This window comes from Xiphophorus couchianus, chromosome 18 (genome assembly GCF_001444195.1).
Source record: "Xiphophorus couchianus chromosome 18, X_couchianus-1.0, whole genome shotgun sequence".
Taxonomy (NCBI): Eukaryota; Metazoa; Chordata; class Actinopteri; order Cyprinodontiformes; family Poeciliidae; genus Xiphophorus; species Xiphophorus couchianus.
The window spans coordinates 19,679,519-19,699,760 of record NC_040245.1 but is presented as its reverse complement, the minus strand read 5'-3'; the positions used below and the strand labels follow the sequence as shown (position 1 = coordinate 19,699,760).

Below are 20,242 nucleotides of genomic sequence, written 5' to 3'. Positions count from 1 at the left end.
TCTCACACAGTGTGACATCACCTTTGGTCCCACTATAAAGAACTAATGATTGATCACAAACAGACTTTATAGGGAATCTCTAGAGACTTATAATAAAACATTAATTATCTAACAACACTATCAACAAATTTAAGCTTTTTCATCTCAAATACCAGGTTGAGGAGTCTTATTTTTTATTTTAACTGGATATTATGATTCGGCCTGAATACCACATTAAAATGGAACAGTTTGTCATTCCTTTTAGCGGAGTTTTATTTGTTCAGACAGTCATATCCCATAACTTGAAGGATTTTAATAATTTCTGATGATGGGGGCTCGGTTCTCTAATGTCTCATTTCCACTGTACGGTACGTTGTGGTTCAGTACGCAATCTTATGGTCCATCGTATTCAGGAAAACGTTTCCACCACATGTTAAACTCTCACTGGGCAGAGAGGTTAAACCCAAACTCCTAACGTCGTACGACTGCGATAAACTGGGCGCACTTGTACGTCTCATGCTCGTCTCAAGCAGTGACGTTTTTCTCCTCCCCAATCAATGAACTGTTGTGTGACGCTGATAGCTCCGCCCTAACTGTACCATTGTCCTATGGCTCTACAAGGGAAAGGTGATGTATGAACTGTTTTTACAATGGAAACCACAACAACCCGTGCTGTACTGCTCAGTGGAAACAAGCAGTTTAATTTTTAAGCTAGAAACAATGAAATATATATTTAATGTTGGTAATTGTAAACCTTTAGACGACAAAAGTTCTGGTCAGCATTTAACATAATCACAAATTAGAAATCTACCTCTCTAATTGGTAGATCTCTTCCCTTCTCACCTTTGTGCAATACTAGCGTGCATCTTACTAATATTACAAATAAACAGGAGGTATTGTATTATGTTGAGCAAACAACAGATCCAGTACCTCTGTGTGTGTGTCCACCCATGCCTTGAGGGCGCTACAAACTATCAAAGCATCAAAAACCCACATTGACAGACAGCTACAGCGTCAGTGAGGGGGAAAATGAACATTGTGCTCCTACTTCACAGCTACACCCTCAGCTCTAAACAAAGCAACATCATCCAGAAGAAGATCTTCTTGCAGCACCAGAGTCTCTATATCTATCTATGTAGAGCACTTTCTAATGACAGAATGGTGATTCCTCAGAAGGACCCAAACTATAAAAAGGAAAGACATATAAGGAGGGGTAATAAAGGAGGAAAAAGAAAAACAATATAAAAGAACAGGAAATTTCGTCTGGACAAGTCTTCAATCATCTAATCTGCCATCTGCCTGGATGTTAACACACACAAAGATGCAAACTGAACCACAAGTGCCAGACAGTGCAGTCTGCCAGATGGTTGATGATGAACATATGTGTGTTTTCCTGTGCATGCAGGTATGTACATTTTTCTTTCATCTAGGAAACAAAAAAAATGGAGAATGACTTCCATTAATTATTTCTGCTAAAGAGACTGCTAAGCCCTGACCTCAACCTGCAACTTAAGAAGCCACAAGGTGTAGGACGTTTTAGTGGATAAAATTTTCCCTCCAAAATAAAATATTGTAAAAAGCTTAATGATGAGGAATCAGGAATATGGGGCTAAACCACTTGGCTCTGCTAAGGTGTGTGAGGCTCAGTGCTACAACCCAACAGGGTGCAATAATCCCCTCTGTGCCATTCATCTATTATTCAGGCTGCTTCCAAAGAGCTGCCACATGGAAAATGACTGGGAGGGAAGCGGATAAAGACACACCAGCAGAGCATCACGTGGAGGCATGGTGAAAGTCTGCTATATGAGGTTGAAAATACGAGGGTGAGCTGACGATTGAAAGAGGATCTAAATATTTTAGAAATAATTGTCATGCAATGAGCAGCAGCTACTAAAAATAGCTTTTAGTTATAGCTTTGCATTTCTCCTTTATGTTGGTCTAAAGACATAATATCTATCATCTGAGTAACAATCTTTATAAATTTTAATGAGAGCAAAGGGCAAAAATAATAGATGCTATTGTAATTCTAATAAAATGTTCATATCTTTAAATATGAACATGCTTACTCTCATGTTAATCATGTTTGATACTTTTTATATATATGGAAAGAATCCAAGAAAAAAACAAAACAGATCACTACAAGAATTTTCAAGCTAATTTAATCTCGTTGTATTTTTGCTAAAGTCAAAGAAAGCACAAAAAAAATCAGGCTCCAAGAAAGCGAGAGAGAGCAAGGCTTTCAGCAGCTCACAAGAAAGTTGGATGGAGAATATTACACGTGCTTCTTTTTATCCTTTCAAGCTTTTAGTCTTTGTTGTAGAATATACACAGCAAGGAAAAGCTGTTTCTGCAATACTAATCACATTTATTCATTAACATGCTGAAGACAATGTGAAAGAAATATGAAATGTGAATCGTTTTACAGCAGTTGATCTGTCATAAGGTGTAATTTCATCTCTGCTCTAAATAATAGTTACCAACATCTGCTCAAGAAAGAAAAGCAAAATGGTTTTTTTGTTTTGTTTTTTTACATCTTCGTATATTGCAGTGCTAAAGAAAAATCGGGATGAGCCAAAATAATCAAAGATTCACAAACAAGAGACCTGGAATGAACCAGAAAATTCAGATCTGTGCATGTCTGATAGCAAGAAGAACCCATAAATTTCAGGTGAATAAAAGCTTGTGTCAAGTTTGGTTACTAAAATCCTGCTGCACCTCGGCCCCCTCCCCTCCATCACACAACTCAGGCTAATTGGGTGCAGGTGGTCCTGGTCACACTAGACAACATGTCGACTAAAATGAGAAATAAATGGGGAATCAAGACATACTGTTAGTATAAATTGGTGTTGGTGCAGGGTGGATGTGTGTGTGTCCATTTTTAATCCACTCACATTATCTAATTCCGCTTCCTTCTTGAAAGTGGAGTAAGCCTCTTCGTATCCATTGGAACGTAGATAATCGGCTATTGCTCGATTTCTGAAAGAGACAAAGAGGAGCCATAATTAGTTCTCCAGATTAGCAGACTAGATAGTGGTTAAAGTGCCACGAGAAACGACATGGTTAATGGGAATCGCATTCAGAACTGTAAAACAAAGACAGAAAATGAGCACGTTCAGCAAAAGGTGTCAGACAATGATGCAAATTGAACATGTTCCCCCCCCACACAGGATTGGATCACTAAAAGAAATCCAAATGCTTCTGCAGGCATAAATCCAGCTGGCACTGCCTGTGGCGTCATGTACACACCCTCTCATGCTCTCTACTGCAAATATATTTCTATCAGTTTGCCACAAATTCAGAGCGTATCTGTCTGGCTTCTGCAATGACTTCCTACTGCTCTGGGCAAACAAGGAGAACGGACAACTCCCCGTGGTGTATATATGTGGAAAATGAAAACCAGTGTCTCTATCTCACCATCACCAACCCCACACAGAGAAAGAAACAGACAAAAATCATTGGCAGACACAATAATCCCTGCAAACCCAGCAAGCTTCTGGCTACTGGGTAGCTGGTGCTTCTCCTCGTCAGGCTCAGGTTTACAGACAAACAAAAGCAGCACTTCGAAGACACAAAAGGTGGCAGGGATCCAAGTGGTAGGCCTGCAAATTCAAAAATGTGAAGATAGATGGACAGATAGCGCAGACAATAGAGTAGGCAGACACGGCTGAACACCAGGAGAGGGGAAGCTGCCTTCACTCTTCCTTTTTTTTTTGTCTCGTGAGCTTCCATCTAGAACACACACATGCATTCAACACACACACACACAGGGCTTGGTTACGACTGCAGAATCAGCAGCAGTTCAATTTACCAAGAGTTATTAATGAGGCTTAAGTCACATAGTCTCAACAGGTCAGGTTTTATTGTCCATTTAATTAGTTTCTCATGAGGGTGCAGGAAAGGGAATTATTTATAGTGCTGCTTCTCCACCAACTAAAAGTGCCAAACAAAAAGGTAAAGGTTAAATTAAAAACACACAAGAAAACAAAGACTAAACGCCCAACCCCCCAAAAAACATTGGGTTGTTCATGTGCCTCTCCTTTAAGAAATTAATTTAAATGTTATCACTGTAAAAGATTGAACATAATTTCAACATGTATAGTAAAATAAAAAAATTATATAGCAATGTGTTCTGTTTTTTTTTATTATTAATGATCTAATGATAGATCAAAGATAATCAAGTATTGTAGGGACAGTAAAAAAAAAATCTTGTTCATAAAACGTATTTTTAATCATGTTCAAAATAAAAACATAAATAGAAGCTTCTAAATAAATAAGAACTTAAATTTCCTAATTAGTTGTTAAGTGAAACTGTAATATGTTATACAGCTTTATGTTATACAAAAATAAAAATAAAAAAAAGTGGTTGTGTCTGAAGCACATCTTTAGAAAATATGGTGATATTTGCAATGATATACACTAAAATGTAGACATTAGATTTACATTTATTGGACCACCATCACCTGAATAAGCTTTTCGGAGTCTAAACCTAAAACCAATCCGAGTCTGAATGAACTGCTGTAGTTCATACAAACAAATCAGGTGACTGCCTAGTCACCTGATTTGTTTTGCTTGTTGAGCTCATGTTGCATCCAGAGTTTGGAGTTCAAAAATTATCAAAATTATAATAAAGACGGTTCCTGATGTCAGATTTTCTAAAGTTAGCTTTCACAAAACAGCCCCACTTTGATATCCAAAACTGCTGCTGGGTGAATAAATGGCATTAAAAGCTGCAGGTATAAAACCATTAATGGTTTGTTTCACATTAAAGCATATGACCACTGTACAACCTCAGAATTTAATCACATTCCTTTAGTGTTTGAATGCATAAAATGGATAGAAATAAACTGGCCTATAATGCTTTTCTTACTGGTTAAAACACTAAAATCTGGTGTGAAACACCAATAATTAAACTTCACAACATTCAAAGCGCAAAGTTTATAAAGCAGCAGAAATACTTCCTCTGTCAGCTTTGTCTGTGCATAATTAACTGTAACTGCAATGAATTATGCAACAAGCTGAAACATCAACAAGTCAAACCTAAGCACGAAATATGCTAAAATTACCATAGCGCTTTAATGAACTGCTGAAGAGGATAATATTGTCAGCAAGATGCGAGAGAATAATAAGGCTAATGTTCTACTATCTGTAATACAAGACATTTTCACTATGAGGTCATCTCAAAATTCACATTTTCTTTCACTCTGGTTCTTTATGAGTCATTCAGTTTTATAAAAAGCTACATAACGTTCAGTTATAGATTTCAACAGGCTTATTCTGATCAATTATTTTATAGTTTTTCTTTTCAACTTCAAAATTCTGAAACCAAAATAAAAAGAGAGAGCACAAGACAATGAATACAAAAAGCATCAAAGCACATTTTTTCTCTGCAACCCAACATTTTCCTGCCTTCCGATGTTTCCACAGACCATTAACAACAGAAGATCCCTGACAAGCTGTCAGAGAGGCAACGCCTCGCAGTGCCAGTATGAAGAGCCACAATCTGTCAGCCCAGCCTGTGCCCCCCATGCCCTCTCGGGCAGCATGCAGCATTAAAACCCCTTTCTTCTTACCACCACCTGAATTCCCATGACAACAGGAGCAGACCTCGTTACAGCTCAAGGTTAGCAGGAGGTAACCTGCAGCCCGCTTGCAAGCAAAAGAAGGGCCTTAGTGTTGCAGCATGTCTGAGAAAGTGTTTAAATATGTAGGAAACTGACGCAAAAAGTAAATCACAAGACGGAGGAGAGAGCTGAACAAAAAGTAGCTTTACGTCGGTCTTAAAATAGAAAAAAAATGTTTTTATCTCCTATGTAATCCACAGTCAGAGACTGATCAAGAGAACAGGTTGATGTTGGTAAATGTTTAATTTTTCTCCTGATGTTCCAACAACACAGTGCACAAACACATTAATACACCCACCTACAGAGCTAAAGGCACCGACGAGGCGAGCACACCGCTCCCTAAACACATCGTTTCCCCCTGGATGTGGCGAACGCATCCCACATCCATCAATATGTATTTTTGAAAAGACAGAACCGCCACTGATTGTATTAAAAAAAGAAAGAAAACAGAGGCAGCCAGACTGAGGTTCACTGATGGCGACAGAAGGGGAGCAAGCTAGCTGGTTTCCATGGTAACGAGCAGCTAGATGAGTAGTTAGAGAAAGATGGAGAGAGCTGTGGACAGAGATGACACACAAGAGGGGTGAAACAAAACAGTGGAACAATAACTATGAATCTTGCTTCCCTTGAGTGAAATAAAAGGCCTGTCCATGCGAGGACATAAAAACAGCTTTGGAGGCCCGCGAATGGCTCCAAAATTGTCGACCTGCAGGATGCGTTAAGGGTCTGAGTAAAGCTCGTCAGTCTCATGTGGGTCACATTAGTGCTGGGATCTGTGCTACGCATGTAGCTTAGATGAGTGAGGCAGCAGAAAAGGCCGCATGAACAGATACAAGCAGAGGAAGAGAGACGAGTGAGCTCATCCTTCAGAGAAAGGAGGTGAGTCAGCTGAACTGCGTCACATCCTCCCATTTCCTGTTAAATGATCACATTATCAATGAAGTGACTCATATAATCCCATCTGAAAAATAAAATGATCACCAGCTTCTGGGTGAAAGGAATAAGAATTTGTAATTTATATGAATTATTTTAAAATGTCAAAAAACTAAATAGGTGGATAATATTTACACAGTGATTGATAGGGTTAATTTTGCAATGCCTTATGGTTTTTTTTCTCTCATTTCTCAGTTTTACTTCAAAGCTAGAAATACACAAATCTGGAAGAGATCAGAGTTGGTGAATTTTTGTCCAAGTCGCGGCGAAAAGCTGATATTTCCCACTTCAAAGGGGAACAGCACTAAGAATTCCCATTATTGTAAACAAACCAACCAATAGATGTTCACCATAAACAGGTTTGAACAAAATGCTAATCCACTTAATTGCTGATGAAACAAGTGTAATTTCACCTTTCAGGCCTACAAGCTGTGTAATATTCAAAGCAAACAAAGATTATTTCGTACCTAAGGTGGAAATAAACCAAAAATAAACCTGCAGATCTGATTTACTCTTAATCTTGTTTGTTAATTTTATGTTAAACATATTAAATTAGTCATTAAAAAAAACAAACAAACATAAAAAAACACCTTGTGCTTGATTGGGTTACTTCTATTCGGGACCAAAAGAACCGTGAAACATTTTTCAAAGTGCTCAAACAAACTAACTAAATATGAACACCTGAGACTGAACGTGTTCACCCATTTCAAGAGGAGTAGTTCCTAAATAAACTTGTAACAGAAATGCTGATTGCTTAATCTAAAAAAAAAAAAAAAAAAAAACATTATTAAAAATAATCAGGGTACAGATTCAGAAAGGCTCTAGGGTAAAAGCAACAAGAGGCGCTTTCAGCTGAGCAGACCAAGCATGAAGGAAAGTAGAGCTAATTTAAGCATGTACTGAACAGCTGATGACTTCAAAGAGAAGGTTGCACAAAAACCACACAGAAATCTCATGATAGGTTTGCTTAACTGCTCAGTTATAAAAAGATCCCTGTTAAATCTGTTACTGATTAAAATTTAAGATCCATCTTGTTATCTGCAGAGTCAAACAGGAATAATTACAGTGACAAGACGCATGTCACCTGAGGACAGCCACTGCTTGACCACACTGCTGGTCAATCACATTATGTTAGGTAGAAAGAGGAAGAGCTCACTCCATAAGGAGAAAACTTCTCACGAAGCTGCTGAACATGAGAGTTTCACTTTCAAATAAAAGAAAGATCGCAGAGGGGATCAACTATTAAGCCAGGAGAAAACTTCAAAGGGGACCAGCCCAGAGACATTAAAAAAACTAAAGTAAAGTGTTTAAATCAAGCATGGATTTGGTTGGTGCAACAATGGATGTAATGTTTGCTCTTTGTTGTAAAGACTACAAGCACGTACCTGCAGTAGTAGATCTAAAGAAAAACACGGCTGAAAAGCCAGCTGTGTGGAGTAAACACCAAAACACACCCCTTTCATGAAGGGTGTGTAGCACACAGTGATGCTTTTTATTCTATGTAACAATAAGGCAGATCTTTATTAAATTGCTAATTATTTACATAACTTGAACATAAGTTGTCTTCACATTTGTGGCTCTACGCGAGTATCATTTAGCTGCACTTAGAGCGAGAATGGCTCTTTGGATTGGAAAGGTGTCAGAACCCTGGTTTAAATGAACACACTCAATGTTATCTAATTCTAGGGCGGCACAATATATTATACATTTATTGTCATCGCAAAATCACTGTATGCAACACTGATAGTATTAGGAGGAACTACTTTGACTCTAATAGATGTCTCTCAACTATAATATATTGATGTACTGTTTAAAAGTGCAAATGTGTTTGGGTGCAACCAGAAAATCATGCAAATCAAGTTCATACTAATATTTACAATCACTTCTCCATCTTGTAAAACTACTTTAATAATGGTAATCCCACTTACTGCCTGTTAGGCCACATGTAATGGCCTAAAAACCTACTTTTATTATTGATATTGTCATAGTGTATTCCTTAAAGGGGATCTATTATGCTAAATTCATTTGGGTTTCCACTGCTTCTAGAAACAGTCAAAGCACAAAGAAATACAATAAAATAAAATATGCTTAGTTAATTTTTTTTTGGTGTCTGGAAAACAAACCATTTGAAAAATCTTCTAATTACTAAGTCACAATCAGCGGGAACTGCTTCGTTACCTAGCAACGCAAGCCCATCACCTAGCAACCCAATATGCAGCTTTTCCGCTACACATTTTTCTCACTACATTCCACCCATTTTTGTACTTAACAATCCACAAACCTCTCTAGAGAGTTGCAGAAATTGGAGCCACAGATTAAGGTAGGATGATCATTACGGCGTAGATTTTACCCAGCATATTTGTCCCAGGTTGAAGAAAGTGACTCCTCTCCAACATTTTACATCTGAATCTTTAAATAACCATTATGACATGGCATTCGCTGCAGGAGAAAGATGGCGAACAGTACTCACATGACGCATCTTGTTGACTACAAAATGGAGGTGGCTGAAGGGATTTTCTTTGTAAAGCTCAGAGGAGCCACAAAAGCAAGAGCCCATTTGCACATGGCTGCCCCTGGGTATTTTAGGAGAGCAGATATTTTGTATTATGCATCTGTTTCAACAACATGCTGCCAGGGATGAGTCCTTTGACCCTACACAGAAACACAAATACGCTTTCATTGGTTGAAACAGGCAAAAATAGAGTTGTTGTGAAGATGCCGAACCAACACAGCAGCTGACTGTGGTGCTGACAAAAATCACACCGATTTAGAGGACAAAGATAATCTTTTTAAGAAGTGCTGAACTTAAACTCTGTGTCGAAGAGCAATTCATCAAGCTCAAGAAACAAAATGTGGGATTAAGAGCAATGCATGGATTTCTATATCTGTGTGAATTAAATTTACATACTGAACCAAACTGAGCAATTATTGGAAATAGCAAAACAGGGGGAAAAAAAGGAAATTTATTAGCTGAATGTGTGTTAAAGTCAAAGCAAATTAAAAAAAGTGAAACAAAGAAAGATGTGGTGTGATGGCAAGCAATCTGACAGTTATTGTGTGATGCACTGAAAAGGCCTGCTGGGTTTGTAGCCCAAAATGAGGGAACCAGTCAGGAAACTCCATCTTAGGGTCGCTTTATGGTCCGATCAATGAGAGCTCCAACTGGGAACAGGGACATCTCCGGCGGGTGGAACGCAACAGCCATTTGAATGCGACTCCAGCGGTCCCACAAGTGTTTCCTGTGAGCGATGGCACCAAAGACGTGTGCTGCTAAGAACCGGGTTTAGAGGAGCAGGGGGGCGTAGTGACTGTTGGTGGTGGTGGTGGGGATCTTCAACACTTCCTCTGAATAGCGATGATTAGCATTCCAATAGACGCCTCCATACCAACAGACCTTTGCAAGGCAACAACCACAGATACACTGAAACACTGTCAGGAATGTGAAGTGCCTTGTCATGTGGATGCTGAAGCATTTTTTTCTTTTGACGGACTGAAACAAAATGAAAATTTACCAAAACTGTCTACTCATCTCTACGATGTATTTCTGCTGTATTCTCCGTGAACAAATCTCTCTTATAACCTTTAAGATCCAATTGTTTTATACTTTTAGCACCACACATCAGGAGTTAATTGCCAAGCCCACAGACTGAGCGGGACTCAGTTGACTGCATTTATACAAATTGAACTTTTTCACATTTTGTCACAATACAACCACAAATTCAATGCATCTTATTGGGATTTTAGGTTTCATTCACACCAGCTCTCTTTAGTCCACTTTAATCTAATCTAGTTCATCTGTATAGAAAGTTTGGTTTGCTTGGATGGGTATAAATACACAATCAAACTCTGATGCAAACTCTCTACAAACCTAGGTCTAAGTTCGGATGAAATGAAATGAACTCTGGTGAGGTTCAAATGAATATTGTGAATGCCTTTTGACCGGAGACCACTCCAAAAGCAGGGCATTCTGGGTAAATGCAAGAAAAACAAACATGTGAGTCAAGCGCTAGCTTGTGGTATTTTGCCAAAGCAAGAGAGAAATCCTACCATCGCTAAAATTTGAAGACACTCCATTTTTGTTGACATTTCGTGAATAAAGAAAATGCTCTCATTTCTTCTTCGTAGCTTTTCACAATGTTTAACTCAGTAGTACTTGGTGCAGCGCCACCACAGGCAAGTGGAAGCACAGGTTTTTTTAAAAGCTTTGGTTCATTTGACAGTGCACTGTGAAAGCGAACCACATCAGCTCAAAATCTAACCAATGTTGTCTCTTTGTTTCCAATCAAACTGAGTCTACTAACCAGACTATCAGGTGTGTTTCTGACCAGAAAACATCCATAGATTACGTGATAGCATTTTGAGCATTTGCCTGCAACCTAATTTTCTAAACTACAAGAAAGTAATTGTTAAGGATGCTCAAATATGAAAAATTGGACTGATGATATCCGATAGTTACACTGCTGTTATTTTAGATTTACCAATATTTTATCCATTCTTTGTATCTGATTACTCGATTAATTGTAAGAATAATCAATAAAATACTCGATTACTAAAATTTTCATTTACAACAGCCCTACAGTAAACATAACAGTTTCTTGGTGCAAGGGAGGGATCAATAGATTTGAGCTTCGGGTCTCAGGAGGCCTCCGGAGATGTCAACAACACATTGATTCTTTGACAAGGGAAAAAGACAAATGAATTCCCCATTTCCTGAAATAAACTACATCCTGTGTCAATATATCCCCTTGCCTCAACACAGAGAGAGGTCCAGCTTTATAATGAATGGCAATATTAAGAGGCGTTTATCTCTTTAGTTTGGAAAAACAAGCTAATAATCCTATTTATAAGTTCTTTGTACAGACAGATCTAGCTTGAGGCAATATCAAGCCTCTTTGACGTTGGTTATCTGTGCTCATATTTCTGACCAGATTCAAGAAACATGAGACTCAAATCAGCAGCAACTGCATGTTGACACCTCAGATTTGATTGGACAGGTTGAAGCAGGGGGCATGGCACTGACTGGCAATTTCTTCTTTTTTGACAAAAATGTTCAAACCAGAAGAACTTCACATAAATTAGGTGTACCTTAGAAAAACTAGAATGGAATCTGAGCTAAAATATTGGCTAAATAAAAAAACCCTAAGAGATCAAGTACAGCTTTGAAGTTTTATATCCTTTCTGGTAAATCATGTACTCATTATTTCAGTTTCTTTCATAAAGTAGCTCAATTTACAAGTTTCCTATTTGATAAGCAGTCTCACAATGTGTGATTTTCTATACTGTGTAAATGTAAGCATGTTGTGAATCAGTAAAACTTATGAAACAAAATGTGTGAAGAATCTTTTGCAACCAAACTCAATGAATTTGTCCACAACTCTTCATAAAAACAGTTTTCACTCTTTTCACACAGTGTTATCAGAAACGCATCACAGAAAGTGTATGAAGTGTCACAAGAGGTAAGAACAGTTTACAAATTCAAGTATTCAATCTGAAATTGTGCAAATCTCAAGAGAGGTGCAATAACAACTTACAGTTCGTCTCGTTGCCGTTGTGACAGCACCATGGCGACGGGGGATTATGGGCGGGGCCAGGAGGGATCAGCAGGTTAAAAGTGAATCTCCTGCAGATCGTGCGATCTCCTCAGTCAAAGGATGAGCTGTGCTGAGCCAGGAACGACGAGACAGGGTGGGTCGTGTACTCCAGGCGCAAGTGGTTGGTTTTTGTCCCAAACAAAGACACAGACTAAGAGGAGGGGAACGCAGGAATCTGCCCCCCCTCCAAATTGACTATCTCCAGGAATGAGAGAAGCGGCGAGTGTGCAGACCAGTCAACAGTCAAGTCTACACCGCATCTGGGGAGGACAGGGAAATGGAAAAGTCAGCATTAGATATGCATGAAAAAACAACATGAGGAGCAGGAGGGGATAGAGATGTTTGTAGCCCCGGGTTAATGTCATAGTGTTTGCACCAGAGAGAAAAAGTTAATTAAGAGTCAGTCAACAATGTCTAAATATAACACAATATAGCTCTATTTTCGAAAGAAAATTGGTTTATGACAGAATACCTCTGACACCAATAGCAATATAGAATAGACTTCAGAATATCTGAAATTAATTTGCTTCTCTATTTTTGAGAAAATACGTCCAATCCACACACATTCGATAATTGTTTCCTCACATCTACCTTTCTAATCTGCTCTGCTAGCAGTCTTCTCCTGCAGCTACTGCCTCTCAAGCATTGACTTACATTTTTTTAAAAGAAATATACTTCACCCCACAGGTTACCAGCGCTAAAAAAAAGAAAAAAAAAAAAAACATAGAACAAAGCCATAAAAGCTGGAGTAGCACTTGTACTACTAGCAAAATCTCCTGACCGTAAAATCTCAACATCATTTGATCACAAGAGCTGCCTGGCTGAGTGATAAAAGGAAATTGTTTTGCAAAATGTGGAATAAAACGCTCTTTGTGAGCAACAATTTATAAGAGCAAAATTATTTGCAGTTAATATTTCAACACTGTTCTGTGAACGAGGCACTTAGCGTAATCGCTTTAGTCAACTGGAACAGGTATCAGACAAGAAAGGTTCAAGTTAAGCCAAACGGCTTTCTCTAAAGGCTTGCGACGAATTTATATAATTTAGTGAAGGCAGACATAAGCATATTTTAACTATTTGGGCTTGTGGCATGAATAAATATTAAGGGAAGTAAAGAAAAATTGTCATTAAGGCAGGGAGCAACACCAGCAAGTTATAACAACTAGAAATCCCTCCATCCAGAAGCTAGTGCAGCCCAGCGGTCATTGGGCGAGTGGAGGGATAATAGTCCATCACTGTCATGCGTCTCTCCTTTGGGAGTACCCAGAGAGAACTCACGCATGTACATGGAGAACATCACAAATGCCCTGCAGAAGCAGCCCAGACTGGCATTTGATACCAGATCCTTTTTGCTACAAGACTATAGTGGTAACCACGGCTACAATGCAGCTCAAAGAGGACCATTTTAGTTGACGACCAGGCCCATATCTGCTACTAGGAAGACTTTCAACTCGAACACGCAATCGAAAAATCAGCAATATCAGTAATGAAGGCAAACCTATTGAACATCTGTAGTTGGGGTTTGTGTCTATCCAGGAAATCCTCCCAGCATTCCAAACTGGACAATGGTCAGAACTAATGTTTGGATAAAAACTGCTGTTCCTAACACACAGTTCTTGGAGAGAGTTGTGACATTCTCTGTACCGTTTGCTCCATAAAATAATAATTAAAATTAAAAATTGGCTTGACATGTTCTAAAAGAGGCAATACGTCGCTTTCTGTTTCCATTCACAAAAAAAAGCAGCTTCTGTCTGATTCCAGACCGTGTTCATCCCATGAACACAGTCCAATCATCCCATGATGCCTCTAATGTAACATTTTTAATCGCTGCTGTTCACTAAAACATTTATTTGGCTCCAAGATTGTAGAAAGCATGAACAACAGAAAGCAGGCTGATGTAACAGCCTAACCTCTGGACCCTCACATCACCACTTGACAGCTGTCCAAACGTCCGCCTACAGCAGACTGCGAGTGGATTATGACAGGCAGGGTTTTCTGGCAGCTGCCAGGGTCACAAACCTAAATCGTGAATGACTTATTGCTATTAATACAGAGGATATTGATAAAAGAAAGGCACAACAAGGCAACAAATACCTTACTACTGTGTGTATAAGCTACAGACATTGATGTTCAAATCCACAATTGATCCATTCCTGTTGCTTTACAAATGGCAGCTCTAGAAATCAAAAAGATTTTTACAACAACGTCATCAAGCTAATTGGCTCTGCAGAAATATTGAGTCTTCAGGGATAAGAGACTGAGCTGCAGACAAGGAGCAGTAAATCTGCCCATTGATGGTTAATAGCCCTAATGAATCTTCCTCCCATTGATTTGTTCAGCAGCAGGAACCAAACAATTGGAATCTTTCACACACCATGCTGACTTTGTAAGATGCAATTTGCTGATGCATCCCTGGAGGTTATCTGTTGTTAAACGGCCCCATTTTAAATAATAGAAAACTGTCCTGCGTCTCTTTTGAGCTCAGAAAACAGCAACTTAGTGTCAAAATTAATGAGCCACACCCTGTTCCCATTATCAGGTCACCAGCCCTGCTTTTACTAGGTCAACAAAAGAGAAAAATAACATTATCTGCTCAAGTTGAAAATGTCCACTGCCTAATATAGAAACAAATGCAAAATAAATACAAATAGAACTTGAGATATGAGAGGAAAAATCTGGATGATGGTGTCAAAATAAAAGCATGAAAAACTTTGCAACAATAGAAAAAGCTCACTAAAATGAATGTAAATGTAGCATAATATCTGATTTCAAGATTAAAAAGTGTAGTAGTGAAATGTAAGACTGAAATGCATTTTGCCTACAGCAAAATGCTTTCATGTCTGGGGACACAGGGCCACACCCCTGAGGAACGCAGAAAAGACAACCTAGCCTAGGTTGAAGTCTGGCTGCAGGTGTGAAAGTGTCCTGATGTCTTATCGCAAAACATAGCACTGCAGCAATGTTAACAAGGCTGGCCGTTACGACCCCAAAGTCACCTCTGACTCACATTCGCTCTCCTCTGGTGTCATTGCGTCACCGTCTTTCTAAAACAAGCAGCCAAACCAGCAGGAATCTGGTGCACCTTCATTTTCTGCCGGTGATTTCACGTCACCAACAGGGATTTTGTCCTTGGCAACAGTCTAGTTCTCTTTCTAACCAAGTAAAGTGGTGATGAAATGCAAAAAAAATGTATGTTCAAAACTGTATTGTGGAAAACAATCCAAAATAATTTTCTAAGACACACTGAAATGAGAGAATAATTTTTCATGTGAAGCATTATTGGAAATGTCAAACTACAGATAAAAGAAGTGAAACGTTTCTCTTGTACAACTATTTATAGGATGCAAACTTGTAGCTCAGCCATTATATTTTATGTTGCTCTTTTGATATCATCCAAATTAGGGCAGGACAAGATTGAATATCAATCCATATTTATAATTGTTGACATAGAAAATTGTGTTTTTGTTTTAAATATCTGAAATTCTGCCAAACTGGTAGCGTGACCTTTCCTGTTTCATCCAGTTTTCATTCCACGCAGTTTTTATTTTTATTTTTAAGCAGCTATGAGGCACAGAGGTGAAACCTGAAAGTGCTGCTCTATGTTACTCAACTGGTTGTTGCTAGGCAACCAAAGAGTGAGTTAGTTGATGCCACCAACCTACCTTAGCTGGCCTTGAGAGGCTGAGTGACTAAAAACCTTTCCTCTGCCTACATCCCCCAGAATGCTGCGTGATTCTGGATAGGAGTTCAGTGAATATTCTATCCGAAGTATCATCTATTGGTATTGATTACGTTTCTATATACACTGTACTGATATATACTGTTACTGATTTATTGTGACGGCCTATTCCAGACTGACATGGGTTTGTGTTTAGGATCCTATCACCTGCTTTGAACTATTGCGTTTGCAGCACCGGACACCTTTTCTTAAATGTCAAATCAATTGTAGACGGTAGTGAGGTGAAACAATATCACAAGCAAATATAAGACCAATGTCTGCAGTAACGCCCATAGTAGCCTGATGTAATAGAAAACTCCACAGGGCAAAAACAAACCTTGCATGTGTTGAACCAAAACATCATAATGACATTATATCCTAATTCTGGCGTTTCAGTACGCTTTACAGTACAGGCATATTTTTGTGGCCTCTGGGACTGTGTGCACCGACAGTAACGACGACACTCCCAGTCTAAGGGTGGTGCCAAACATGTCAGAAAGAAAAGCATCACAAGTAGTCGAAAAAATAAAAAATAAATAAATGCTCTTTTGATCAACAGACTCATCAAAAACTAGAGTTTTGATGCATTTCTTATCATTGAAGTGTCTGGGATATCACCGTTAAAGGGTTTGAGTTTTCTACAGGACTTACAGCCGTGGGTTTTTACAGTTAGTAAATGATAAACCATGCTCAATTTTTTAAATCGATCATTTAAGATGCTAAAGACAGCTTAAAATTTAAAATCTGTAATCCAAGTTTCTTTCTTTAAGGTATTTTGTTGGACAGCAGAGCTGTGTAACACCAGCTGCTGTCTTACCTTTGGGATGGCATTGATTTTTCACAACAGAAGGGCAAGTATCAGCAGGTAACAGCTTTACAATAGAAAGTGGTTAGAAATTGACCACAAAATCTTTGGTGTCTCTCTCAATTTAACACTCTGCAACAGAAACTTGTTTCCTCAGTTTAATTCTAGCTTCATGCAACTTTATCTAAAAATGAAAAAGAATATTTTGGTTTAATTTGTGCTATTCACCCTTTCTACCTAACATATCGTCATGATAAAGCAGGCTTAAACAGGCAAGTTCACATTTTACTCAAATATGATAAATATAGAACTTGTGTAATGTCTGACATCGAAGCTGACAGACTTCCCAGCTCTGCCAGAAATTAATACATCTGGAGGGTTTTCTAAATATTTCAGTTAATGTTGGGAGTGATACCAGGTTGGATATGTTTTCAAATTAAACCTGCAGACTCTCCAAGCACATTACCATTAAGTCTAGCAGATCTGAAACCTGTTTCTTTAACAAGAATCAACAAGCCTGTCGAGCCCATTAGGTGTTATGTCAAGGCTAATGTTATATTCAAAGTCATTTGTGGGTTAAGTTGACTTACAGTTTATCCTGGCAACAAGACAGCAATGAATTACTTTCCTTATATACAGACTTTCTGATAACCCTGCCAAAAAGTCTAATCAGTAAAGGCTCAAATTGACCAAGTTGTCTGTGATCAGATCAAATATGTAAAGATTTATCAGCAGCAGTTGGAATCTTTACATTCCAGCAACTTTCCTCAGAGTCAGCTGGAAATCTGGGAAAGCAGTCAGCCATGAAAACAACTAAAACTGATTTTCTCACCATTTATAAATCAATTCTGGGTGTAAATATGGCTCAAGTTAACTAAGGAGAGTTTCAAGAAATGCATACATGAGTGATTCAATTCAAAATACCAATGAAATGTAAACAAGGACAAGGCCTTCATTGTAAACCGACCCATTTCTAAACAGACAGTCTAAAAACCTCTGCACTGATGCTTTTTAAAAAAAAAATCCCCTCCCCCCCAAATTCACATTTTTTTTAGGACAAAGTTTACTCAATTTGATAAGTTATACTGTTAAAGCTACACATGTTGTCCAATATACTTCTGGTGCTTCACACCCAGGAAGGTGTGATGAAGTATATAGAGAGACAGTAACGGTCTTCAGTTAGCTGTGTGAATCTTCTGTGAATTTAAATCTCTAGTAAACAGTCAGGAGAACCCTCTAAATTAACAGGAACCATGAGAACAACATATACTTTATTTATCCTTATCTAATGGTATGACGCAAAAGCAAAATAAACTTCCATACATAAGACCATAAAGAATAACAGATGCAGTCAGTCAGTCAGCCAAAGATCAATATCTGTCAATTTTCCTTTGAATTTCAAGTCAAACGCTGAAAAATCTTAATATATTCTTACCCAATAAATCCATAACTTATAATTTTGGATCTAAAATGCATCACAAACAACTCTCACTTGGATGAACTTTTATGAGCTTAATGAAAATCAGATGAAGGTGAAAGACAAATGCTAAAATGTAAAAAAAAATTGACTGCATTTTTTTTATTTTTAGCTTAATTTAAAACTCCTACACCTATTGAAAAAGAAAAACTACATTTGTAGGAGCTGGCATGTCAGAAAGAAAATTGAAAATGAGTTTTGGCCAGGAAAAGCCTGGTTGATGCGTATCTTAAGAGTAACTGGAGAAATGTGACAGTTTCTATTATTTAAATCTACAAAACCAGACAGTCTGACTGCAGTATGAACAAGCTGGCATAACATGGGGCTCTTTGTTTTAATTTTTCTAAATTTCAGACTTTCTCAACCTCATATTTTACAGAGGTTTCAGTCTAATATTACAGTATAAATTCAGATGGATGAATCAGAATTTAGATCATGGAATAAAGCCAGAAATTGTAAACATTTTAGCAGAACTGTAAAATAATTCAAATCCAATCCAAACATGCATATTATTTAGGTTCAGTCCTATTCATGCCAATATACAAATAGGCAAATCCAGGAGTCTGTGCACTTGTGTTTGGGTTGCATATGATTAGATCATCAACAAAGACCATAGCGTGTAAAGTCGACTCAAGACAAATCCTCTTACCTGAAAGAAGAGCAACGATTGGTGTTTATTTCTGACACAGAATGCTGATTTCAAAAGTAAACACTTTTCTTAAAAGCCCATAGCTGCCACTAAATAAACTGATGGAGAGTCCTCAGAGGTGTGTGTTTGTTTGTGTGTGTGTGTGTGGGGGGGGGGAGAATAAATCATACATGCACAGGAAAATGTTTGATATCCAAGATCCAGTCCAGGTTTGAGGAACAGACTACAGCCTTCTGAGCTCTGAGTGAAAGTGGCAAAGCACACAAAGAGAGGAGAAACCAAGACAGACACATGCTGCTGAGCATTCCTAGAAACATCGCCTCCCATGTGCTCCACCCTGTTTCCCCCCAACAAACCTCCGTGAAGCACAAGCAGAGATGATGGGAGCTTCATCAGTCAGCATCTGGCTGAATGACAGCCACCATCTGCTGAGGAAACATGCCCAGAGGTTTGTCGGTGTAGCTGGACAATCTGATGTTTCATTACTGTCACGTCCAAACAACCTGAAGCATCAGTGGAATGTCAACACACGCCCTTTGTAGCTAAAGCACAGACTACACCAGCCGTGGGAACATGCAGGAGTCCCTCAGCAGTAAAATGAGCTAATATCGATCAAACATTTGTTGTTGTTTTTTTACAGGCTGGGAAAAATTAGAATGTCAACACCTGAATCACCGCAGAAAACAGACTACTACTGCTAATGCTTACTTACCATAATATTACGGTTGTAATCTGTAAAAGCAACGGGATAAATGGATCTGCACAACAGCTTTCTTTTTTTTTTTAAACGAAGACAATCACCAGCTGGTAGCTTAGCCAAAGTTACCCTCAGTAAAGTTAGCCTCCCGGCACAAAAGTTAGCCGCTGCAGTGACTCTTCCCCGTAAAGGCCCCGGTGACGTGCCTTCAAGCTCAGCTAGCTGTATCGCACACATACAACAAGAAACGCACTCAATTCCTGCACCGTCATACGACTGTTTATCTGGAAACAGGACTAAAGTCCGCTGACAGGGTACCTGCTGCTTCCGTCCAAGCGGCCTGTCCGCCATTTTGAGACATAAAAAGGAGGTGCAACAATTACAGCCACATCGTCGTTTTCCCCACCTAACGCCACATTCCTTCGACTGTGGCCGCTGCTTTAAACGGGGAATAACAGCACTCACCCTTTTATTCTCCTCAGTGGATCTCGTCAGCCGTCTCCGACGTTAACACGACCCGGCAGGGCGTGAGATTTCCTGCTCCAAAAACGTGATCTTGTGATGTGGAGGTAAACTGTGGTCCGTCTCGTCTCCTCAGCTTCGACTCGCTTGTTGGTTTTTTTTCTTCTCTCTCTCGCTCTACCGCAGTCGTCGCCTTGGCGAGGGAGCGCGCAGCCGGGTCGCGTTCACTGCTCGACGGGAGCGCGCACGCCCTTGACAACAAAAAATCTATTTATTATTTTTATATCTGGGGATTAACTCTTTCCTCCCT

At 38.8% G+C, this 20,242-nt stretch overlaps 1 protein-coding gene across 2 annotated transcripts in view; it reads right to left on the bottom strand.

Moving 5' to 3' along the window:
* The window catches only part of LOC114133397 (lissencephaly-1 homolog), a 35,848-nt gene extending 15,690 nt beyond the window's left edge, over window positions 1-20,158 (bottom strand). Inside the window, exons 1-3 of one of the 2 annotated variants that reach the window (XM_027999276.1) lie at window positions 19,936-20,158; window positions 12,065-12,384; window positions 2,871-2,955 (exon numbers count right to left, since the gene is read on the bottom strand). In XM_027999276.1, coding sequence (XP_027855077.1) covers window positions 2,871-2,955; window positions 12,065-12,096 — 117 coding nt within the window. In that variant the 5' untranslated portion in view covers window positions 12,097-12,384; window positions 19,936-20,158. Of the gene's footprint in view, window positions 1-2,870; window positions 2,956-12,064; window positions 12,385-18,773; window positions 18,970-19,935 lie in introns of those variants that run through there. The other variant, XM_027999277.1, reaches the window with a different exon arrangement.
* Between the last annotated feature and the right edge of the window lie 84 nt (window positions 20,159-20,242).